This window comes from Astyanax mexicanus, chromosome 18, assembly GCF_023375975.1.
Source record: "Astyanax mexicanus isolate ESR-SI-001 chromosome 18, AstMex3_surface, whole genome shotgun sequence".
Lineage (NCBI taxonomy): Eukaryota > Metazoa > Chordata > Actinopteri > Characiformes > Acestrorhamphidae > Astyanax > Astyanax mexicanus.
In genome coordinates, this window is record NC_064425.1 from 11,934,058 (window position 1) to 11,952,939 (window position 18,882).

The 18,882-nt window shown below is 40.6% G+C and overlaps 1 protein-coding gene across 1 annotated transcript in view; it reads left to right on the plus strand.

Moving 5' to 3' along the window:
- The first annotated feature begins 4,524 nt into the window (after window positions 1–4,524).
- The window catches only part of fgf12b (fibroblast growth factor 12b), a 50,796-nt gene continuing 36,438 nt past the window's right edge, over window positions 4,525–18,882 (plus strand). The window contains exon 1 of the mRNA XM_007247632.4: window positions 4,525–4,938. Coding sequence (XP_007247694.1) covers window positions 4,914–4,938 — 25 coding nt within the window. The 5' untranslated portion in view covers window positions 4,525–4,913. The remainder of the gene's footprint in view (window positions 4,939–18,882) is intronic.

Here is an 18,882-nt window from a genome sequence, read left to right on the forward strand (position 1 = left end):
CGCTGGGCTTTCTCGGCCACCGTAAGAACCTGTATAGAAAAAGACTTAAGTTAGATAGCACTTTTGTTTAAAGGTCGTTTTATTTTCACGATTGTGGAAATGTTAACACTTGAACTTATTTATTTAGGACATTGTAACTCACCTGATCTGGGATGTGGTTTAGGCTGGGACAGGACTTCCTGTATTTAAAGGGTCAGTAAGGTAGAATTGGGGCATTTTCCTTATTGGGTGAGTGGCTGCTGGGGAGTCAGTTCTAAGCTTTGTGTTGTACTGGCCTGTCAACTGATGCAGTACTTATATATGGGACTGCAGTTTGGGAAAAAGTTGCATTCGAGTCCTTTAAGTATTACTGTGTTTTTAAAATCTTTTATTTTCTTTCTTTTTTTTAGCAATTTGAGGTTACCTTGATCCTGGTGTGGTTTAATGATCCATGACCAAGAAGACAGAGTTTGCAGTTCTGATATCTTCATGTCTGCAGTAGCTCTTGTATCAGCAGAATTAGCAGCAGCATAATTGCTTAGGTAACCAGCAAAAGCTGTTCGCAAAATAGCCAGAATTAGGTTCCATCTTTTATAAAAGTTTGTTCCTTCACACTCAAGTAATACTCACACTCTCACACTAATAATAAACTTAAGGACTGCTGCTTTAATTATGGGAGATATACACAATAAATCAGTTCATTAAAATAGGTCAGATAGTTTAATGTTGGAACAGACTGTTACTTTATTCTATACTGCAGTAACACTGTTTGTTCAGTCTAGAGAAACTGAAGAGTTTGGTACAGAAACCATCTTCCTTAATAAACTTGACTCAAATATGCTAAACTTTTATAGGCTACAGTGTACTTATAGCCACACTAATGATCAATGTACTTAAAAGTGTGCTGAAATGGAACAGCTATTTTTGTACATATTATACATTCATTGACAAAAATAACACACCCATATAGAAGAGGGAAGCAGGAGGGTCGTTTTGACGAATTGCTCACCATCTAGGCCATTCTACCCAAGCTGTTAGGAGTTGTTGGGAGCCGTGGTTAGGTGAGGGAATGCACACGTGATGAACAGGCTCCGGATGGCCCAGAAAGACCACCAGTAGAGAAGATCGTTTGATTCGCCAACAAGTATGGGCAACTCCCACAGTTTCCCTGTACACCATCCAGACACAGGTGTTATCTTTATAACATGTCCTTGTCTCTGCCTGGATCTTTTCCAGACTATATTATACCAGATTATAAGGCACACTATCATTGAACGTCTATTTTCTGGTCTATTTTTATGCATATGGCACACTGGATTATAATGTGCATTAAGTGACACTAGTAAGGATGCATACATCAAAGTGAGCAAGGATGTTACCATGTTTCCCTTCTAATGGGAGAGCTGGGAGAAGCACCTAAGTAAACAAAACTGTAATTAAAAAAAAAAAACAAGTGAGAGAGATTTCTCTCTAGAAAGCTGATTTTTTGGGTTAGTAAAGCACTTCTGTTTATGTAGCATAAGCTTAGATTTCCAATATATTGTCTAAGGGTGAGTTTTTTGACTGACAAACTCCTTAATACCTGACTGGTAGGATTCATACATAACCAATTATAAGCCAGATTATAAGGTGCACTGTTGATTTTTTGGAAAGTTAAAAGATTTTAAGTGCACCTTATAGTGCAAGAAATACGGAAATATGCCATTGACATCCAGTCACTATAATGTATGTAGTGGTGACTTGAAAAAAAAAACCTGGACTGCTAGAGACTGCAACCATATAGTCTTTAGCGACGAGTCCAGATTCTGTTTAGCATCTAACAACTGTTGGGTTTGAGTATTGAAGCTGGTATTTAGTTTGTCAACCCTGCAAAATTGTGATAGGGATACCACTGGTGGTACTTGAAGCATTTTAGGGTGGATCACTAACAAGATGAGCTCATAATTGTTTTTTAACTTGCATTAAAATATAAAAAACTGAAATCTATGAACTGTCCTGTACCTGTAATTTTCCTAATATTACATTAATGTTTTACCCATGCTTTACCTTTAGTGCTTTACCCGTTAGAACCTGTTTGTAAGATACACTCTCAGAACTACAGTTTTATAATTATTAACATCAGTTTCATTGGTCCTAAAGTAAAACTCTGTGGAATGATCTGTTAGCTTCCACTTCACTGGAAAAAAACGACCGCTCAGGCATTAGTGGCAGCACTCTAAAGCCAATGAGGCAAAGTTATAAGTGCTAATTTTTGCCATTTTTATGTGATTTAGACACTTTAAGCATATTTATTTTACTGTGTAGGAATGGTTTGAGACATAAAAAGTAAAATAAAATAACAAATATAAAATAAAAACATTAAACACAGGCTTCCAATACAATGGACAAAAACAATTTAATATTTTAGTTAATTTGATTTAACTGGATTTTATGTTAGAGTATTAGATTCTTATTTTATGTGCCTTACAGGCAGAAAACAGCATTTTTATATTTTTCCATCACTGGAATATAACTCAGGTCTAAAAATTAAAATGGGGTTGTTGTAACTTTAGACAGGTAGTGTGTATTTTAACAGTTTTAAACTTTATTAGTCATGATTCTCCACTGGAGAAAATCCTTACCACAGTAACACACACTGAGCTCCAGCCCACCACCACTGTAGCTGTAATTAAACACTCCTTGACCGCGGTTCACCTGAGTGGACAGGTCTATTGTGGTAAACTCAGCTAAAGGCCAGAAACAGCACATTCAACGATTTAACATTAGCACCTCAGCGAATTAGCGCTGGACGTTCTGCCTATGTAACTCTACCTGACTGGTGTGTTTTTAAACTAAAGAAGTGCTGAGAACCAGAAGGGATTGTGTGTGTGTGTGTGTGTGTGTGTGTGTGTGTGCGTTTTATTATGGTATCTTGCTGACTGATTATAAACTGCAGGTATTTCTGTTTCTTACTGCTGAGCTTTCTTAGCTTAATCAGCTAAATGTAGACATAATACAGAACTGTCCTCTGTGTGTGTGTGTGTGTGTGTGTGTGTTCCCACCTCGAGTTATTTTTGTGTCTTGCTGTCTCAGCATCAAGCCACACACCTGCGACCCCCAAACTCTTATACACACACACACACAGCTTCCTCATATCTGCTCTACAGTAACTGGAAGTAGTTCTGTTACAGTGGTTTCCTGACAGATTTGGTCACACTTGGTTAATTAATGTTACCGTTACTACTATATAAATATAGATAGATGTTGCTGATAATTAGTTTTGCTTTCAATTTAAATTAAATTTAAATTTTCTCACAACTAAAAAATTCCACAGCCAACTGTCAGTGTAAAATAACAGAGCGGGGTCAGCGGATGCTGAGGAGCATAGTGCACAGAGGAACCAACTTTATACAGAGACCATCACTACAGACCTCCAAGCTTCATGTAGATTCAGATTAGATCAACAACAGTTGAGTGTAGAGAACTTCATGGAATGGAGTTTCCATGGCAGAGAAGATCCATACAAGCTTTACCGCAAAAAGGACAATGCAAAACGTTGGATGTAGTGGTGTAAAGCAGAAGCGTGCCCTGGACCGCTTGGGCACAGTACACATGCACTGTGAGCGCAAACCAGATGTTAGCGATGCAACATTCCTGAAAACAAACATGGCGTTGTTGTGCCAAATTTGCTATGTCGCTATGTATGTAACTGAGACCTTTGGCATATATTTAAATACGTTAAAGTGGATTATCTCCTCTTTTATCAAGTAAGACGTTCTCCCAAGAGATGGTGCTTTTAATGGCGGGGGGGTTTAATTCAGAATAACATTGGAAAGCCCGTTGAGCAGTCAGTAATGATTAAAGCATGCTTGGATTGTTTAAACGCAGTGCAATGCAGCTCCAGCACGATTCAACCGAACTGTCCATAATTTGTGGGAAAAGTTTGGGGAAGGTTCCTTCCTGTTCCAACATAAGTGCAGATAAAGCAAGGTCATTAAAGACATGGATGAGCGAGTTTGGTGTGGAACAACTTGACTGGCCTACACCTCAACCTGATAGAACATCTTTTGGGATCAGCATTAGCATTATTGTCTGACCTGATAAATTAGATTCTGGAAGAATGATGGTCAAAGATTCCCATAAACACACTCCTAAACCTTGTGGAAAACCTCCTGAGAAGAGATGAATGTGCTATAGCTGAGGAGGGTGGGCCGACCTCATATTAAACCCTTTTAAAGAATTAGGAATGGAATGCCACTTGATATGCATGCGAAGGCAGGAGATTGAATACTTTTTGTCAAAATAGTGTATGCCCAGCGTACTCCAGCATATCAGGTAAACACACATTTTAATAACAAGAGAGAGAGAGAGAGAGAAACAGAGAGAGAGAGAGAGAGAGAGAGAGAGAGAGAGAGAGAGAGAGAGAGAGAGAGTGATGGATCTGCAGGTTCATGCTCAGCATCCCCACCCCTCCCCTCCTCACCACTTTTATTCCGTGGCACCTTGCATCCCCCTGACGTCACGGGGCGCTGCCGTGTAAGTGACAGCAGCAGCGCCAGAAGCTCCGCCCCCGGCGCGCGGACAGCAGCAGCAGCAGCAGGTAAACGGCGCGCGAGCCTCCATCAGCCCGGGATAAAAGGCTCCGCGCCCTCACAGACAGATATACACACACATACACACACACACTTACACACACACACTTATACTCACACACTCTTACCAACACACACAGATAGATCGATAATAGTTATTTATACAGACACACACACTCATATAAACACACACTCTTATATACACACATACACACACAAGTGCGCGCAGTTAGCCTTTCAGACAGGCGCGAGAGCCGCGCCCGCCCGAGGAACAACGAAGCGACTTCTCCATCACCTTCACCTTCTTCACCACCTTCACCACCACCATCATCATCATCACTCTACTGCAGGACCAGCGGGGAGATGGAAACCAAGGACAAAGGAGCTGGTGAGTGATGCTGTGTGTGGTGATGGGGATGATGATGGGGATATATGTGTGTGTGTATGTGTGTGTGTGCGTGTGTGTGTTAGACTGCGGTACTCCGTCGTTTTGGGCATTCTCTGATGCAAGAAAAACACACAATAACAACAACATAAAGCAACACAGACAGACAGACACATGTTAATCACAACATACAAGCAAGCATGTGGCCTGCGCGCGCCCTTGCGCGAGCACACACACACGTATTGGCTCGCACACACACGCTCACTGCAGATGTGCGACGGGAGCTGAAGTTGCTCTTGTGGTCCTCCTGTTCCTGTGCATATTGTTGGAATTTTCCGTTCCACCTTAAGTGTTGCAGGCGCTTGAATGCAAGTGCTGCACCGTTTAAGGTGGAACTGATCATTCCAGCTGGAGCTAGGAGACGCACAGATAGAGAGATAGAGATGTTTAAGGTGCTGGGAAAGGAAACAGACGTGTGTTCCCAGTGTCATCAGATAGATGGATAAGTGCGTTGATCTGGTGTATGTGTGTGTGTGTGTGTTATGTGCCTTAATGGCGTGGTCGGTGATGATCAGCATGCAGGACATGTACTCTCCCTGACTTTACTGCACCCAAGTGTTCACTGAGTCCTTGATATGTGTGTGTGTGTGTGTGTGTGCGCGCGCGCGTATGTGTATATGTTGGGTGGGGTTGTGTGTGTGTGTTTGTTCCCAGATGTGTGTATCATATTAGGCCTCGCTTGACTCCCATTCACACACACACACACAACCACACACACCTGACATGCCTATATATTTGTGCAGGTGAGGGGTCAGTTAAACCTCAGTTACTCAGTTAAACCTACCTCTCACACACAAACACACACATGCACTCACACACACATGCACTCACACACACATGCACTAACACACACTGCAGCAGACATGTGATCATATAGCATAATAAACATGTTTAAAAGCACAAAAGAATGTAAATGGTAATGTAAATGGAAGTGAATTAGAATTGTTTTTGTTCAGACTGACCAGAACAAATTGGATTTAGATTTGGTTTGTAGTTACGCCAAAGTGTGTCATTTTGCTAATTTTTTTGCTGCTAAAAGGTGCAATGTGAAACTTGTTTATTATCCTTAAAAAGGGTTCAAAACCATGTAAGAAGTGAACAGGTGTAAAGGACATTTAGACTGTCCTGAATGAATCATATTCTAATCTGGTTTCTGGATGTATAGCAAGGATATTCAGAGGGTTGGCAGAAGGTGCAATGTAATTTTCAACAGTTCTTTCTTGCATGTTTTTAGCATGTCTTAAAATCTGTTAAAGTTAAAGTGTTTTAAAGTCTTAAAGGGCACATATTATACCTATATTTACACAAGCTAGAATAGGTCTATGGGCTATATAAAGCATGTTCATGTTTAAGTTCTTTACACAAAATTATTCTCAGATAAAGACATTTTCACCAGTTTCAGCTCCTTTCAGAATGAGCCATTTAAGGGCTTTGTCACTTTTATGCAAAAAAGCTATTGCTGGCCATGCTATGATTATGCTTTAGCTTGAGCTAAATGGCAAATCAAGATAGAAGCACAAAACTCTTTATTTGACATCTTCCTCATCTGCTGACCTGCCACCAACATTTGGTACAAATCCCTTCCTCAGATGAAGTCTGCTGGCTAATCCTGCTGTGTACCGAAACGTCTGAAAGTGGGTGAGGCTCTGGTGGGGGTTGACAGGTGAGGGGTGGTGCCAGGGTGGTTCTATGCAGGTTTTCTTATTGTGACATCACAATAAGGGAGCATCCAAGCGGCTTATATGAGCATATGTTCCTGACATTGGACTCTGTTGATTATCAGTTGATTCACAGTACACGGATGGATGGATTTTTTTGGGCATTTTGCATAATATGTCCCCTGTAAGAAGTGATTCTCCAGGGGTTATAGAACCATGTAGAACAATGTCAACACAATGCCAGGAACCATTTGATAATATTTAAAGGGCTCTTGAGGATGGTGAGCTTGTTCTATATAGGACCTTTAAAATGGTTCCAGTACATGACATAACAAGTGCGTATTACATGCAACACACTGGATATATGTGGATGATGTGAATGAACAACGCTGTAATGCTGTGAGTTTCAGCTTGGTGTGCTGTTCAGGCTTGAATAAGTTTAGAATCTGACAGTTACAGTCGGGTTCATGTTTCAGTCACAGCAGAGAGAAGCTCCATGCTCTACTGCTCTACAAGACTGAGCAAACGATGCCTTATAAGAATCTCTGTATGGCTGGTTGGTAATGTCATTAACCATTAAAGTGTTGCACTGAAACTGACCTGAACCTGACTTTTACACTGTGACACAGCTAAACCTGGTACACTGTTACAGAACTGAACCCGTTACTACTGTAACCAATCTGGACATAACCATTAGGATATTACAGATTTGCACTTTACGTTTACTGTACTACATTGATGAATCTGTCTGTGTTACACTGTTACAGGGCTCAACCTGACTGTGACACTTTTATACATCTGAACCTTATGGTGTTATTGTTATTGGTATGTGTTAGTGTTACAAAGCTGAACTGGAATGTTACTCTGTATCAGTGCTTAATATCAGTTATAAAGCTAAGCCTGACTATTGATCTGAACTTGCAGATCTAAACCTGACTGTTACACTGTTACATAACTGATCCTAATGGTTACAGATCTGAACAGATCTGGCCTTCACTCACTCCTTCAGTGATACAGATCCAAAGCAGATTGTTGCACTGTTACAATGCTGTTTCTGGCTGTTACAGTGTTACATAATCAAATTTGATTTCTGCACACTTACAAACGTAAAACATACTACTGTTAGAAATCTGAAGCAGACCATTTCACTGTTACCAAGATGGACCAGACTGTTACATTGTTACAGAATGTAACTAGACTATTACACTATTAGAGATCTGAACCTGTTACAGATCTGATATATCCTCTTACGTGGTTACCTATCTGAACCTGATTGTTAAACTGATCAAGCTTGATTGGACTGTTACATTTATGAACCTGGCTGTTACATTCTTACAGAGCTAAGCCTGTTACATTGTTACAGATCTGAATTTGACAGTTACACACTATTACACAGCTGAACCTTACTGTTACCAGGTTGTAACTGACTGGCAGCGAGCTGAGGTATTTACACTCTTATAGATCTGAATTTGACTGTTACACACTGTTACTGTGCCTTACTGTTACACTGTTACCAAGCTGGACCTGGCTGCTACACTGGTACAGATCTAGACCTGTTACATTGTTATAGAGTTGGAGCTAACTGACAGAGCTGAGACTGTTACACTCTAACAGATCTGATTTTTACTGTTACAAAGCTGTACCTTACTGTTACACTGTTACAGATCTAAACCTGTTACACTGTTACAGATGTGGAACTGACTGACAGAGTTGAGCCTGTTACAGTCTTACTGTTACCAAGCTGGACCTGGCTGCTACACTGGAACAGATCTGAATTTGACTGTTGCATACTGTTACTGTGTTAAACCTGTTACACTGTTACAGAGGTGAAACTGACTGACAGAGCTGAGCCTGTTACAGTCTTACTGTTATCAAGCTGGACCTGGCTGCTACACTAGGTCTGAACCTAATTCACTGTTACAGAGTTAGAACTGGCTATTTAGAGCTAAGACTAATAAATACAGACCTAAATCTTGCTGTTGCACACAGTTACAGAGCTAAAATATTCTGTTACATTCTGGAACTGGCCCCACCCTTTTCCCATAAAGCCAGAAGAAGAATAAATTAGAGAGAAATAAGAAACTAGTTTGAATTTAGAAATGGGAGATGGTCTAAATGAAGAAAGCCAAATCTGAACTTTGAAACTCAATATGATACATTATTTTCAGTTTGAATAGGGGCAGTAGCTATGTTCTGGTCCACTCTTTGCAAACATACATGCCACATACGTAATCAGAGCTATATGCGCACAGCACAGCTTCAGATGGATAGAATACACATGCTGTGTGAATGTGTGTATATGCATGTGTGTAAACATGAAACCTCAGTTGTATGGGCAGTTTAGTGCTGCTGATAGGAGTTATTGATTCTGGCTCCAAGTTTCAGAGGGCTGGACATCTCACCCAAACAGTGCCGTACACACTTTCTCTCTCTCTCTCTCTCTCTCTCTCTCTCTCTCGCTCTTTCTCTCTTTCACACACACACACACACACACACACACACACACACTTACAGGAAGTGGATAAATGGTGTGTTTCTGTCAGGGCTGGTAGTGATACTGTAGTTGTGAGTCTGGACGTGCTGAGATCTGCAGGTAATGATTTATTGATTCTGTGGGAAACAACAGACTGTAATGTGGAATAAACAGCTGCTTCATACAGAACCCACCCTGCCAGACTGTAACACACACTAACACAAACACACACACACCACTGGAATACACATATACACACATACACCACACCAGGAAAAGGAAATCCTGCTAAAGACGTGTTGTCTATAGTACAGTGTGTGTATTTGTGTGTGTGTGAGAGAGAGAATTTCAGCAGCATTTGTCCTTTTTAGAGCAAAAAGGCACTGCATGTTTGATCAGTACCACAGAACAGAAGCTAATCGCCAAAATGACCAGTAGGACCAAGCTTGTGGACCAAAATGACCAATATGACCAAGCTTATGAACCAAAATAACCAGTATGACCAAGCTAATCACCTAAATGACCAGTATGACTGTAACTTTAAGTAGTTAAAATGCTGTATCTGTACTCTACTGGAGTATTATTTTTACTTAACTAATGTACTTAAGTTCTAAAATGCTGTATCTGTATCTACTGGAGTATTGTTTTTACTTCACTACTGTACTTAAGTACTAAAAGGTTGTCTCTGTACTATACTGGAGTATTATGTTTACTCCACTACTGTACTTAAGTACTAAAATATTGTATCTGTATCTACTGGAATGTTATTTTTACTCCACTACTGTTCTTAAGTACTAAAATACTGTATCTGTATCTACTGGAGTATTATTTTTACTGTACTACTGTACTTAAGTACTAAAATGCTGCATCCGAGTATAATTTTTTCTCCTATCTCTACTTTTACTTCACTACATATTTTTGATGAGTTTAAACTACTCACAATACTTAAGTACAAAAATGTTGAGTACTTCAGTACCTCCACTTAAGTGTGAAGCGTAAAGAACACTATGACTTCTACTCTACTCAAGCCTGGGTCTGTAGTATTATATACATGTCCAAACCAGTATAAATCAGTTATATAATAACAATTAGTTAGTATAAATCTGTAATATTTCTGTCGAAGAAATAATGACTGGCTACATCAGTAAGTACTTTAATGTTTCTTTCTCCCAATCCATCAAGAACACACCCCAACCCATAAGCCATGGATGACTGCAGAGATTCTACTGAGAACCCATGAAAAGGCCTTCAAATCAGGGAACAGTACAGGCCCCAGAACAGCTGGAGTCAAGCTTTTCCAGGCCATTAGAAAGGCAAAGCTTGCATAAGCAAAGGAAATCCATGACTCACTTCCATCACTTTCAGGACAGTGCTGACATGCGGCTCTTGTGAAAGGGCATTCAGGCCATCACCAACTAGAACTGTACAATAGCAAAACGGAAGACCACACCTTCTCCTAATGACACAGCTGTGAAGAGCTAATGTGTGGACGACACTAAGTCAACCTGTCAAAATCCCCAGGATCTGACAGCAGAATGCTTAGAGAATTTGTAGAGCAGCTGGCACATGTTCTTGAACCATAGTTATCCCAATGTGCATTGAGACCAAATCCATTAAATGTGTGCCAAAGAAGTCCCCAGTGTCCTACCTCAATTAATGGTCAGTTATGGAAATGCCATTTTGCTCTGCTGGTTTAGAACCTTGAACAGTATTCAGCAGGATTAACCAGCAGACTTCGTCTGAGGGAAGGATCTGTGGCAAGTCAGGGTGGGTTTATGGCAGGTCAGCAGATAAGGGAGATGTGAATATTTGTTCTAATTAGTAGTTAAGATGTTTTTCCGTTTAGCACAAGTTAACACTGACGTAGTTATGCTCAGCGTATTCATGAGGCATAGACAACAACAGCTTATTTGCATAAAAGTGACAAAGCACTTAAATGGCTCATTCTGAAAGGGACTGAATTTGGTAAGAATAGAGCTGGTGAGATCCCTTTGATTTTGTACAAAGAACGTAATGAACATGTTTTGTATAGAACATAGACCTATCCTAACTTGTTTAATATATTACTTTAAAAGAGAATACTCTGCACCTTATGTTCACCACACACTTTCAATAAAGAGTGCTGTGTCAGCACCACACTGTCCTTTATGTTTACTGTATCTAATGTCCATCATATGTTTTGTATTTATGGTTGTATTGTTGTAGATTAGCTTTACATGTTTGTGTTTGCACTCTATATATTGTACTGTTGGTTCCGTGTTGCACTGTGGTCCTGAAGCATTTCTTTCCACTATGTACTTGCACTTGAAAGGAATGACAATAAATGCCTCTTGACTTGACTTTAGTATGACCAAGCTGGTTCAAGACCAAAGTGTTCAGGCAGTAAAGCTTTTAGCATTTTGTGATGTTGCCATTCCTTGTTACAACACTTAAAATAAGTTTTTGACACAGAGAATTCTAAGTGTGATGTGTTTTAGGTGTTATTTTGTCACTTTCTAATTGCACACACATCTTAAAATGGTGTCGTCATCACTTTTTCCTCTTTAAATTTCCACACATCCTCTATTGGACTGCAGACTTCTACCATAGAAATTTCTTTGTATTGTGTGCAGCATTTGGTTTTACATTGTCTTGTTGAATAATGCATACACCTCTCCTGAAGAGATGTTATCCTGAAAGCAGCATCTGTTGATCTAAGAGAGCAATGTACTTTTATGCGTCAATGCTATCATCACAGAAGCGTAAATGACATTTGCCAAGGGCACTGACACAACTCAATAGCATGACTGGCTTTGACTATTGGTCCTTTTTGTCTTTGGTTGGCTAACAAGAGGACATATGGTGACCTAACTATATTGGAGTAAAGTGGAGTAGTTAACCATGAATTTTTATGAACTTAGTTAAACTAACTTATAATATAAGCCCTTCCAACAAATACTTGTATATTAAAATGTATCCAGTGTTTTTTATTTTACATTAATGACTAAAATGTGCTTTATATAGACCTACATTCCTTAGTTCATAAAATTGCATACGGAAGTCACAAAAATAACTAATTTCCTACAGAATTATCTATTGGAAGGGCTCAGATATTAAACCATATCACCCTTAGTGATAATGAGATACTCATGAGAGTAGATCTTTTTGATGGTCTGATGTTCACAATCCTCTTCTGGCCCAATTAAAAGCACTAGTATATTTTCAGTATTCAGTAAGATGGTGTCTAACATGGGGCTAATTGCTAATGGAAGCAAACAGAGTGTATTTAGGAGCTCTGAGGGGCTTTGAGGATTGCTGGAGTCTGGTTGGATAGATGGCGCTTTCTCCAGCACAGATGTCTGTTGTTTCAGCTGATGTTTCAGAGCTTTTCTCCGAGCATGCTGGCTAAATGATAATGATACATCAGTCATTCTCTGGCTTCATGTGTATCAGAGGAGACATGTGCCAGTCTTCACCCTCCTACCCTCTATATCCCATTATGTTCAGTAAACTCGAAACTTTTTTATTGTAACCGACTACTTACAAAATGTTTTTTGTTATATCAATTTATTGGCATAATAGTTCTACTTTAAATATGATGGTCAGGTAAATACATTTTGTAGATTTGTATTTAGTCTTTCAGTCTTTCATTTCATTCAAGTAATTCTATTTTTAAATACTCATAGAAAAGTAGAGAGTGAACAGTACTGAGAGCACAGCCAATGCTGAGTTACTGCAGCTCAGAAATTGATGCTTGTTATATGTCATATATACATAAACTTATGTTATATGAGCTACAAGTTTAACTAAGATAGCCCAGGGGGGAATGACTTCACACTGATGGTGAGTGTCTGTCAGAAAATGGGGGACACATCCAGTATGCAAACAGATTGTGCCAGAAGCCAATGAAAAAACAGCTGCCAATGGCAACAGACTAAGCTTAGTATTTATCTCTGTTTGAATGTATATGTGGCCATAAATGTTAATTTAACTTAAAATAGTTGAGTAATGTTTGGAAATATCCAATTTTTACATAAAACAGGCTTAATTTACTTGAGTTCAGATAAATTGTGGGTTCACAGTGTAGTGTTTGGGGCATTGCTAGTAATAGAGGGAGCCATAGTGAGTGGGTTGGCTGATTGGTCTTCTAAATTAGGAAGACAATTGGTTTAAAACAATAAAAACAGGGTCTAGTTAGCATTCTGATTGTCTTAGCAAGATCGGGCTAACTGTAAGCATTGTTATCATGTAGCATTTCCTACTTCCAGATGGCTTCCAGTGGTGCTTACTGAGTTCCTGTTGATTTCAGCACAGATTAAATCTGATAATGGCTCTCGGCTGATGTTCTGGAATTGAGCTGTAGCGTTTGACCTAAGCGTTTAGCCGAGCACCAGAGCAGAGAGGCTGCCGGGGGATGCTGTGGGGTGATAAAGAACGGTCAGCATGATCCTTCAGTCCAGCAGCGTCCATCCACTTCCTCTGCCTGACTTTACTGCAGTGCAGAGCAGTGAAAAATCACCCAGCGCACTGCAGTGCTGTGTTCTTCTCAGCCCTGAGAGCAGGCAGTGTTTTATTAACAGCAACCTTCTTCCTGAAGTGTTTAGAATTCTAATCCATGACCATCTCATGGTGCAGACAGGTGCCCGGCTGCCTGCATGGGTTTCGCCAATTTATTCAAGGTCATGCTACACTATATGCTCAACTGTTTGTGGACACCCCTTCTTATGAAAGCTTTCAACAATGTGAAGTTGCACCCGTTGCTGACACAATTGTGCAAATGCACCCACAGCAGAAATGCTTTATATCTTTTCTCCCACCATATAGAAGATAACAGAGCTCCGCTACCAGACTCTGAAACAGCTTTTTCCACCAGGCAATCAGACACCTCAATACACAGAGAACACTGAGACTGTAATGAAACCCTCCTATCACACATATATAAATAACTTTCATACACATGCTGTGATCATGTGTGGCCTACAGTACAAGTTACAGTATGTTACATATCTCTACACCATAATGTTTTTTTATTTTTCTTTAAGGCAAATTAAGCGACTGTAATCAGAGCTTTGTAGAGACAACACCTAGAATACCCACTGTCACTGTCTTTCAATAAGGTCATCAAAGTCAAACAGAGAGGATTTGTGAGCACTAATACAGCTCTAACTCAATACTGAGACTCACACAGTCAGCTTTCATTACTCTAACTGCTATTACTCTCTATCCTCCCCCCTTCGACTGTGTGTGTGTGTTCTTCTGCTGACCTCAGCATTGTGATGTTTATCCATCTTGCTTGTGCGCACATGGAAACACACATCCAGCATCCAGCATATTTCTATTGCCACAAAACTACACCATGACTCAACATCACACCAATCAATCAAAAGTACACCATGACTCAGTATCACACCAATCAGTCAAAACTACACCATGACTCAGTATCACACCAATCAATCAAAACTACACCATGACTCAGTATCACACCAATCAATCAAAACTACACCATGACTCAAGATTACACCAATCAATCAAAACTACACCATGACTCAGTATCACACCAATCAATCAAAACTACACCATGACTCAAGATTACACTAATCAATCAAAACTACACCATGACTCAAGATCACACCAATCAATCAAAACTAAATCAAATCTCACGATCACACCAATCAATCAAAACTAAACTATTAATCAAGATCACACCAATCAATCAAAACTACACCAAATCTTAAGATCACACCAATCAATCAAAACTACACTATTAATCAAAATCACACCAATCCTAACCTTTAAAATTATACCATTACCCCAAAAAGTCACCTAAAAACGTCTAAGAAATAAACCATGACTTACCAGTGACTTTCAAAACCACACTGTTTTCCTCACTCAAAAGTTAAAATATATCTCTGTAGTTTTTCCTAGACAACATTGAGAAAATCTGGGCCCTATTTTAGCAATATTTAGGTGAGCCGTCAACCTTGCACAGTGCTTCTGTGAGGAAATGAAATGCAATGTTATTTTATTTAGTATTCTGTTTATTGTTGGTGTAAAAGTTGGGTTTGTGCACTGCTGCATGTCCATGTGTGAGTAATAAGCGAGGGTCTATGTGCGTTGAGCTTGTGTGGCATGCCTGTGTTGCCGAGATAACAATGAACGTCTGACTCTTAATGTCTGTTTAGGTTATATTTAGATAGTACAGCACTTGTTTTTCCGATGCCAAGATAGCAATATGCCAGAAATGTACCTGAATACACCGCATTTCTAGACCACCACGCCCATCAGCGTAGATATACATCACACACACAATATCGCTATTTTAAAAATTAAAGGTGAAAAGCATTAAAAGAGAATGTTGGCTGGGGATAAGATAGCAATGAGCGTCGTGACACAACTTGCACAGAGTGTAAGATAGTCCCTTTATCATAAATCAGCTACTGCTTAATAATCTCAGACTTCTCCTCTTGAGGTTTAGTACATATCTCAATAAAGTCTCACATTACACTCAGATGCTACAATAAAAGTTACTTATAAATTACAATAATCATTTACTGAAGACAGCAGTGTTAATATAATCTTAACTATTTTTCATCCAGAGACTAAGAGCCTTTTTATTTTGATGCTGCATACAACATATTGCACATTTTTTCTTTATTATTCAGGCATGTGATTCAGTTGTTTATTGAAGTTTTAGTATGTGAAATTAACGCTACATTTATTATAGCTGCAACATAATTTCACTACGCAAAAGTATATCTGTTTAACAAATAAAAGGTAAAGCTGATTGAGACAGTTGTTTGTGTTAATATGTTGATTGCATTGAGTGTGTTTAATTCTTAATTTTCTGAATGATGTTACTAGCTTTAGTGCAGTGGTTGGAGCACTGGACCATCAATGGGAACTACATACATAAACCTGAAATCTCAAATCTGACCTGCCCTATTTCACCTGCCGTTTTGTGTCAAGCGTGTGTGTGAGTACTGCTGTTAGTAAGAAAAAGATGAATTATTTACGCACTGTGAAAATGGAACAGCTGATTCTCTCTCACTGTCTCCTCGCAAGCATGAGTGGGTTCAGCGTGGAGAGGGTGGAGTCAGGGTATGGGGAGTGGCTTCAGAACAGAGAGGGAGGTTAAGATGCAGATGTTGTGAGGAGAAGGAAGAGCCTTTGTAAGGGAGGTGTTTAGAGAGGAGAGGGAGGAGTCTTTGTAAGAGAGGGGTTTAGAGAGGAGAGGGAGGAGTCTTTGTATGGGAGGGGTTTAGAGAGGATAGGGAGGAGTCTTTATAAGGGAGGGGTTTAGAGAGGAGAGGGAGGAGCCTTTGTAAGGGAGGGGTTTAGAGAGGAGAGGGAGGAGACTTTATAAGGGAGGGGTTTAGAGAGGAGAGGGAGGAGCCTTTGTAAGGGAGGGGTTTAGAGAGGAGAGGGAGGAGACTTTAAAAGGAAAGAGTTTAAAGAGGAGAAGGAGGAGACTTTAAAAGGGAGGGGTTTAGAGAGGAGAGGGAGGAGTCTTTATAAGGGAGGGGTTTAGAGAGGAGAGGGAGGAGCCTTTGTAAGGGAGGGGTTTAGAGAGGAGAGGGAGGAGACTTTAAAAGGAAAGAGTTTAAAGAGGAGAAGGAGGAGACTTTAAAAGGGAGGGGTTTAGAGAGGAGAGGGAGGAGTCTTTATAAGGGAGGGGTTTAGAGAGGAGAGGGAGGAGCCTTTGTAAGGGAGGGGTTTAGAGAGGAGAGGGAGGAGACTTTAAAAGGAAAGAGTTTAAAGAGGAGAAGGAGGAGACTTTAAAAGGGAGGGGTTTAGAGAGCAGAAGAAGGAGTCTTTGTAAGGGAGGGGTTTAGAGAGGATAGGAGGAGTCATTGTAAGGGAGGGGTTTCGAGAGCATACGGAGGAGTCTTTGTAAGGGAGGGGTTTAGAGAGGATAGGGAGGAGTCATTGTAAGGGAGGGGCTTCGAGAGCATACGGAGGAGTCTTTGTAAGGGAGGGGTTTAGAGAGGAGAGGGAGGAGTCTTTGTAAGGGAGGGGTTTAGAGAGGAGAGGGAGGAGTCTTTGTAAGGGAGGGGTTTAGAGAGGATAGGGAGAAGTCTTTGTAAGGGAAGGGTTTAGAGAGGAGAAGGAGTCTTTGTAAAGGAGGGGTTTAGAGAGGAGAGGGAGGAGTCTTTGTAAGGGAAGGGTTTAGAGAGCATAGGGAGGAGTCTTTGCAAGGGAGGGGTTTAGAGAGGAGAGGGAGGAGTCTTTGTACGGGAAGGGTTTAGAGAGGATAGGGAGGAGTCTTTGTAAGGAAGGGGTTTATAGAGGATAGGGAGGAGTCTTTAAAAGGAAAGAGTTTAAAGAGGAGAAGGAGGAGAATTTAAAAGGGAAGGGTTTAGAGAGGAGAAGGAGGAGCCTTTGTAACGGAGGGGTTTGGAGAGGAGAGGGAGGAGTCTTTGTATGGGAGGGGTTTAGAGAGGAGAAGGAGTCTTTGTAAAGGAGGGGTTTAGAGAGGAGAGGGAGGAGTCTTTGTAAGGGAGGGGTTTAGAGAGGAGAGGGAGGAGTCTTTGTAAGGAAAGGGTTTAGAAAGGAGAAGGAGGAGACTTTGAAAGGGTCGGATTTAGAGAGGAGAAGGAGTCTTTGTAAAGGAGGGGTTTAGAGAGGGGCCTTTGTCAGGGAGGAGGTTTAGGGAGGGCTGTGATTAGTTTAAACATAGGGTTTTGTAAATGAGAAGGAGGAATTTAACTGAGGGCAGATCTTATGAATAGGAGGGGTATCTGAGGAGAGTGGGGGGAGATTCAGAGGGGGTGGGGGATGTTACAGAGGAGAGGGAGGAGCTTGAAATTTCCTATGCAGGCCAGTATTTGACTGAACAGAGACCTCTTGTGGCAGACAGAGCAACTGCATGGAAAATCCTGTGTATTTTTGATGTGCAACTGTATATGACTGAACAGAGACATCTGCTGGTAGAAAAGGGCACTACACTTTCTTATAGCGAGAATCTACTATCAATAACTGGATTATTACAATTCTCTCTCTTTCTTTCACACACACATACCAACCCAGTATCACGTCCCACACACACACATACACACACATTTTGAAAGCCAGACTGAGCAGATAGCATAGACGAGAGCTGCGCCTGTGTTGTGTGTGTGTGCGCAAGTGTGTGTGCAAAAGAATTTGCTGAATCTGCTTGGGCAGCATTTTCCGCATGTAAACAGTGTTATTAATATCTGCTCTCTCTCTCTCCTGTGTCGCTCTTTCCACACTGGGAATAGATGCTTTGACACGACTCTCACACCCACACACACACACTCTCACACACACACTCACATACACACACACACTCACCCAACAAGGATCACCTTTCTCCGTACAGACTCTTCCCACACTCCTTATACATTACTGAGCGTCTCCAAAGTTACATAGAAAGAGCATGGGTGGGAGAACTGCTGTGCGTGTGTGTGTGTGTGTGTGTTTATGTGTGTGTATGGGTGTGTGTTTGTGGTTTTGAGTGTCCACTTAATCCTGCTAAATACCCCCCACCCCTTTAGTGGAATGGCACACAGACCACCCCTCCAAAGTCAAAGTCAAAGTCAGTTTCTTATTGGAATTCTGTATTACACCTTAAATGTTGTAGAATTTAAGGTGGAACACAGAATTCCAAAAAAGAAGCTTAATTTTAGGGGTGGGGTCTTTGAGCTCAGACAAAATCAAACTCATACACACACTTTCTCTCTCTCACACACACAGTATCTCTCTGGCTCTCTCTCTCTCTATCTCACACACACACACACACACACACACACTCAC